Genomic DNA, 6,528 nt, shown 5'->3' on the forward strand with positions numbered 1-6,528 from the left:
GAATGTTTGTGAATTATTGGTCACATAGAGCATACATTTGCAGGAATTGCCACAAAAATAATTTTTAATGTTTCTTTTCAATCAGTTTTAGTGACGTTGAGGTACACAGTATATAGGCATCTTACATTTAGTTCCTTTCAATTAGAAGCTCCAAAATGAATAATAGTACATTGTCATTTATAACATTGACATGGTTGTGCTTTTCTCCATATTGTTTCATTTTATTTATTTTTCTTTGTTAGACCGCTTGTAATTTGCATTTTTGCAAAGTCTACTTTGCAAGGACCTGGAACCACCACTGGCACATACACTGATACAACAAAATAATGAATTATGTTTTTTTTGTTTGTTTGTTTTTTAAAGCACTATCATATTTGTTTTCTCTATGCATTCACAAATTAGAAAATATTACCAGACTTTGAAACGAAAATCTTAAATGCGTCATTTGAACAAAATTCGAAATATTTTAAATCAAGCATTATTGTAGTACATTTCAATTTTGAATATTCAACATAAATAGTAAACATCATGAAATAATGTAATATTGAAAAAAACATGTACAGCAGTATATATCTTAAGGGTGTATTTAAATATGTGTTTTTGTTTCGCTTTTTCATAAATGTGACATTAAAGCATGGTGTTCTCTTTTTTCATGAAATAAAATAGGTTCTGTGTCTTGACAATGAGAAAAAGCTGACAATATAAAAATACATGGTATTGTAGATCATTAAATAAAATTTATATATAAAATATCATATTGAAGTATATAAAAATATGCCTTCTCAGAAAGAGTAACAGCCATCAGCTCTTATGAACCTGTCACCCCATGGCATTATATACCACAAATAAATGCATTTATGTACAAACAATCTACTATGTATATTAGCGGTCAGAGTGTCACTTTGACACAAAAGAAAGGACTGAATGCATTCCTAAATCATTCCTAAATCATGTGCACACAGGATATTGTGTCAATGTCGTGATTACATGACAACAAGTACAGTTCAGAAGTATGCATTGCTTCAAGGAAATATAGTAATACTCCAGAATAAATTAGATGGAAAGGTATATTTTCTTTTCATATGTCTAGTTTAGTCAGTGTATCTTTGGAGAGAGGGAGAGGGGATGGTGGGGAAGGTTAAACGCAACACGGAAAAAGCACACTGGCATAGCGGCCTATGGAGAAAGACACAAGACGCAGGCAGTGGTGGATATTTTGAAGAGAAAGTGACTCTACTATGGGGCCAGGGACTGAACTCTCAGTTTGAAGTGACCTAGTTTATTACACACAGAAATGATTGAGCAGTTATTGGCTTTGTGCTTATGGCAGTGAATGAACCTTCAGTTTAGTGGCGGAGCTCTGGCGCGGGGTGGGGTGGGGTGGGGTGATTGGTTCCTCCTATGAAGTGGTCTATCCCTGGAGTCTCCTGACCAGGCAGTGTCTAGCGCAAGCTAATTGTCATCCCCTCTTCCTAGGTGCCTCTCCTCTTCCTCTTCTTCCTCCTGGCTCAGAGTCGTGGGGCTGCAGGCCGCCCTCACTCGCCGTCGCACGGTAACGCGCCGTCCTCGCCAGCACGTGTCGCCACGGCAACGCCGAGCTCATCCACACACCAGCAGTGGCCGCGCTGCATGCCTTTGGAGGACCGACACTGCCGAACACAGGGACGAGAAGGTTGCTAAAACCACAGCGCACCATACGGTGTCTGGGAATGTGGTCAACGTCATGAGGTGGAACTGGACATTAGGGCAACATTTTATGGCTTTATAAGGCAGTTTAATTAGTTTGAACTCTTGTGTTTTTCCATTTTGGTCCCCTGTCTGTTTTTAGTCAGGGTGATCTTTCTTTCATTGTACCAAAGTCATTAAGTAGCATGGCTGCTAATTTACTTTCAGCTCATTTTCCCCCCCCAGCCACGTTGCACTGGGAAATCATGACTTTATCCCTCCAAACAGACTTCAGTGCGAGGCAGTAAAGGATAGTCTGAAACCCCCACGAGGCACCTGTACCTGCTTTTTCCTGTAGTAGCCGCGCGTGTCGCAGTTGGGGATGTAGATGTCACGGTCAGACTGGAAGACAGTGAGCTCGAGTCCCCGCAACATGGCATTGAGTAGCTTCCGGCACGGAGCCTGGGGAGGAAATGAAAACGGCAGGGGGTTGAATTTTGGGGGAGGGGGGTGAGAAGCCACTCGCTGAACTTTACTGATCAAGAACGTGGATAAGGACGGCTTGGATATCAGTGTGATGAGGTATGACGGTGCGGTCTGTAGCAGGGCACGTGTCATGCACACCGGGGAGCCAGTCGTACTCTGGCCCACATACACTGACGCTGCTGAGTTTGTTCGAGGTTCGTAGGTAAAACAGCTGTTTCTACTTTGCTGATAACAGTTGAAAAAGGGGTCAGATTGAACATGAAATTCTTTGGACATCCACGCGTGATGACTCATGGAAAATGTACGGCTTTCGGTCGTCAGCAAAGAGCACAGAACTGTCCTGCTCACTCAGCGCCACTATTTGTGATGTTCATATGATTTTAGGGGGCATTTTAATAGGTGAATTGCTGGGGCTGGACGAGACTGCCCATGCAAACACGATAGGTCACTAATGAAAGGGTGGAAAATAGAATGAACAGTAATAATTGCTTAGCTTTTCTATAAGTTAAATAGGAAATGAGAAGACAAACCTTATCTATTTCACCACTGTGTGAAGGATGGGGACCTGGAAATACAACAAGATAATAGTGAATCACATGTAATTACAAGTTTGTGTAATATATGTAATTGTGAACTACAGAATGTGTTGTTCTTTATTGTTTGCATGTTTATGTTAAGGTGAATGCACACCTCAGGTGGATGACATTATTATCCCATTCTCAGACATGTTATTGCGCTTGGCTTAGCCGCAGTAACTCTTCATGAGCAGTAGATGGAGATGTCCGCTATATGAATCAGCACCGTCAGAATGTGTGTGACACTGACATGTACTCCAGAGAACACGCGCGCGCGGGCGCGCGCGCGTTCCTTTTCTTTGAATTTCAATTTTCTCACTCAAGCAAGCACTGCTGCACTCCTGCGAAAGCGCACACATATGCTCGCGGTAGACACGCCGTCTCTTATCTTACGCGCACACCAACAAACACGCACGTGCACACACGCGTGTAGACGTGCACGCGTACACAATGACAGCAAACGATCCGTTAACCGTCCACACAAATAAACCACGCGAAAGCCTAAAGACCCAGAAATGCTTCCACACCGCAGAGGTATTTATTGCCATTGCATGCACGCCCGCAGCTATTCCCGGCGTTTTATGCGCCTGCCCTTCGTCCACTAACATTTCTGTCATCCTGCCGGCCCCGTGATACTGACACTGCAGCATAGTGACCGAGGCGAGCTCTCGCCAGTGCATCCTTGGAAGCTGAAACGCGAGCCGCTAAGATTTGCTGGAGCACTTAAGGCAGATTATGCCTGTCACTCTCCCTGGCAGGATGATACAGCAAAGGAGAGCGGTGCTGCACCAATGTGCACTCTCTCTCTCTCTCTCTCTCTCTCTCTCTCTCTCTCTCCCTCTCTCTCTCTCTCTCTCTCTCTCACCGGCCAAGGAACCTGTGGTGCTCTGGCGGTGATTTTTGTGAAGGCGGCCCGGGTGGCTGAGGGCTTACCTGCGAGGTGGGGTCTCTCCGTGGGACTTGCCCTGCTGTGCTTGATGCAGAAGCCCCTGCCCTGCAGCAGTGCCTGGAGGGGGCTGTGCTCGCGCGGCGGAGGCATGCAGCGTAGGCCCTTGGCACAGCCGAGGGTGTACACCCCGCAGGGCTCCCCCAGCGCCAGGGCGGCCGTGCTGGCCGAGGACCCCCCTGCGTGCTCCCGAGAGGCCCGGCCCGCGCCCATTGGGTCCTTGCAGGATGGGCAGACCTTGTGGGGGCCCAAGCGGTTGGCCAGAGTCCAGCTTCCACAGTGGGTGATGAGCAACAGGACAATGGTCATCAAGTTCGAGAGGGAAGGCATCTTGCGTTCCTGTCTCAGGTTGTCCATGTTCCCTCTCCTGTTGTACGTGGCTGATGCTATTTCTGGAGGTCCGTCTCCGTTCTTCCCCCCCCACCTCTCTGTGCTCTTTGCCTGTTCCTTAGCTTTGCTTGGTGCTCAGCCTGCTCAGTTGCACAGCGGCCAGGAGTCCCACCGCAGTGCCGGAGGATACGATCCGAGAACGAGGGAGAGACGCAGCAAGCAGCAGCTTTTAAAGATCTGAAAGGCGGTGATAGAGAGAGCGAGAGGGAGAGAGCACAGTTATGACACCTTCAGGGGCTGGGACTGAGTGAGAGAGAGAGAGAGAGCGAGAGAGAGAGAGAGAGAGAGAAGGAGAGGGAAAGAAAGAGAAAAAGAGAAAGAGTGAGAGGAAGAGAAAGAGAGAGAGAGCGGGCGAGCGAGAGAAAGACAGAATGAGAAAGGAAAGGAGGGAGGGAAAGAGAGAAGGGGGTAGGAGAGAGAGATTATTTTTCCTTTCAGAAATTATCAAGCTCTGTTCCAGCTTTTCTTCACCCGGTACTGGATCTGGGCAACTCTCCTCTGCATGAAATACATAGTCAGTTTATGTTAAGCAGGTCAAAATCCATGCAATATATACTTTCTCTGCATCAAACATGAAAATGTCAGACCAGTCTGGCAATGTTTGCCATGGTAACACAATAAGGAACAGGATTGAGTTTCCACAGTCCCTCTCTCACAGTTATGAATTTCCCCACTACGGTTGTGAGCTCAGGGCACATTTAGAATGGATCACTAAAAGATACAAATAAAGGAAACATTGTACTTCTAAGTACCTTACACTGTAAATACATTCATATATACTGTAAATATATTACAGTCACATTGTATTTATAGAAACACTGATATCTGAACTCAATCTGAACTAAATCCAAACTGAAAACCAATCACTTGGGTATTGTAATAAGGCAGTAATTCATACGGTACTAAATCATGGTTTGAACCATCCAACAAACAGACTTGAATGAGATGAGAACAGGCAACTACACTACTAATTCTTCAGGCATTTCTACTTTTTTTTTAGTTTGGTTCAGTTATCCTTCTAGATCAAACTCTTCATTAATTAGTACATTTTATATCCTATAAACATCTAGGATGTTCATGGTTGGATGCACAACATACAACATATAGCTGAGCATACTGTCACCAATGCAGTGTATAAACTACAGCTTTGCGATTTAAAAGAAGGAACATGTTACACTAACCATTTGTTAGCGAGAATGCCATAAAGTAGACAGGTGTGAGCTAATGTGGCATCTGAGAACATGGGGCAAGGGCAGGATACAGCTGGGTAGCTTTTTGTCCCCCAAATATTTATCCCAGTGAAGGCAGCATCTGATTAATTAGCATCTGATTGCAGGCAGTGTATTCTCCAGAATAATCACAAGACCATCGGTTCTAGCAACTAATTATGCAATCCATCTAACCGGTCAGCCATTTCAACCTGCTTTCCAGGAGAGATTTCCTAACATTTTCATTCAACGTAAACACCTCTTGACCTACACCTCGAATGAGATATGCTGCATTTCACCTATCACTAGTCATATGTGAATATGTGAATGAAAATGGCCACATTATGCATAGTGCGATGCACAACACACAATCTGTGGACTGATACATTATAATGTCTGCTTCTGGATTTGGAAACAGGTGTGCTACAGTATGAAAAGTGCATCTTTCATGCTACCATATGAAGAGAAGCCAAACTAAAGCTGTGAACCACGGCATCTAAGGCAGGTACACCATATGGTTTCGGATCACCATCAGCTAGGAGGGTCTTGTGAGGACGAACCTTGTTTATTTGCTTTTGTCATGAAGCAAAAGGAGATTTTACCATTTCAACGACAAGCTGGTACAAGGGAAGCGAACAGGATTTTAGATGTTTATCGACGTATAGTTCGATGTTTATCAATGGCCTAGTTGTTGTGCTGTACAGCAAGGCACCACAGACAACTCAGTGGAACGTTTGGTTTCAGTTGAACAGCTGTGACTATCCTGATATGATTCCTAAAACTCAGGAATTCCAGAATCCCTCCAAGCTGTCTCTCTTTTATTTGCTAGGTTGTCATCACCTGAATAGTGACCTTCCTAGAGATGTTTAATCTTAGCAAAAGTTGCCAAAATCACCTGTTGTTCCCACCTAAAGCCAAGCCTGGACCCAGGCTCTTTTTCAAACTTGCCTTGCGGCACTTTGCTTGCAGGGATGCAGCAGGACAATTTCAGTCCTCCTCTCAAAATTACCCTTCAGTTTATCTTTTAACTAATGTGTACACTAGCAACCATGAACCCCACATAGCCTTGACATAGTCACTTGGCACATTGAACTGGATCTTAGTAGTCTTTTTTTTTCATCCCACAGATTTATATCACAGCATATCCAACAGGTGCGCTTTCAGCTTCAAGTCTTGCCATCTTACTATTTCGGTGATTTTCACTTTAGTTAATACCAGAGTTTCTACTAATCAGTTTTCATAGTGGAATCAACGCAAA

General features: G+C 44.5%; 1 protein-coding gene across 1 annotated transcript; it reads right to left on the reverse strand.

Moving 5' to 3' along the window:
- Positions 1 to 46: 46 nt before the first annotated feature.
- igfbp6b (insulin-like growth factor binding protein 6b) lies at positions 47 to 4,306 on the reverse strand. The gene is made up of 4 exons (XM_026998650.2): positions 3,660 to 4,306; positions 2,682 to 2,716; positions 2,008 to 2,127; positions 47 to 1,649 (listed from the first exon to the last, which is right to left on the reverse strand). The coding sequence occupies exons 1-4, from the start codon at positions 4,027 to 4,029 to the stop codon at positions 1,536 to 1,538; spliced, it is 639 nt and encodes a 212-aa protein (XP_026854451.2). The 5' UTR covers positions 4,030 to 4,306; the 3' UTR covers positions 47 to 1,535.
- Between the last annotated feature and the right edge of the window lie 2,222 nt (positions 4,307 to 6,528).

The sequence above is a fragment of the Electrophorus electricus genome, chromosome 22, assembly GCF_013358815.1.
Source record: "Electrophorus electricus isolate fEleEle1 chromosome 22, fEleEle1.pri, whole genome shotgun sequence".
In the NCBI taxonomy this organism is placed as follows: Eukaryota; Metazoa; Chordata; class Actinopteri; order Gymnotiformes; family Gymnotidae; genus Electrophorus; species Electrophorus electricus.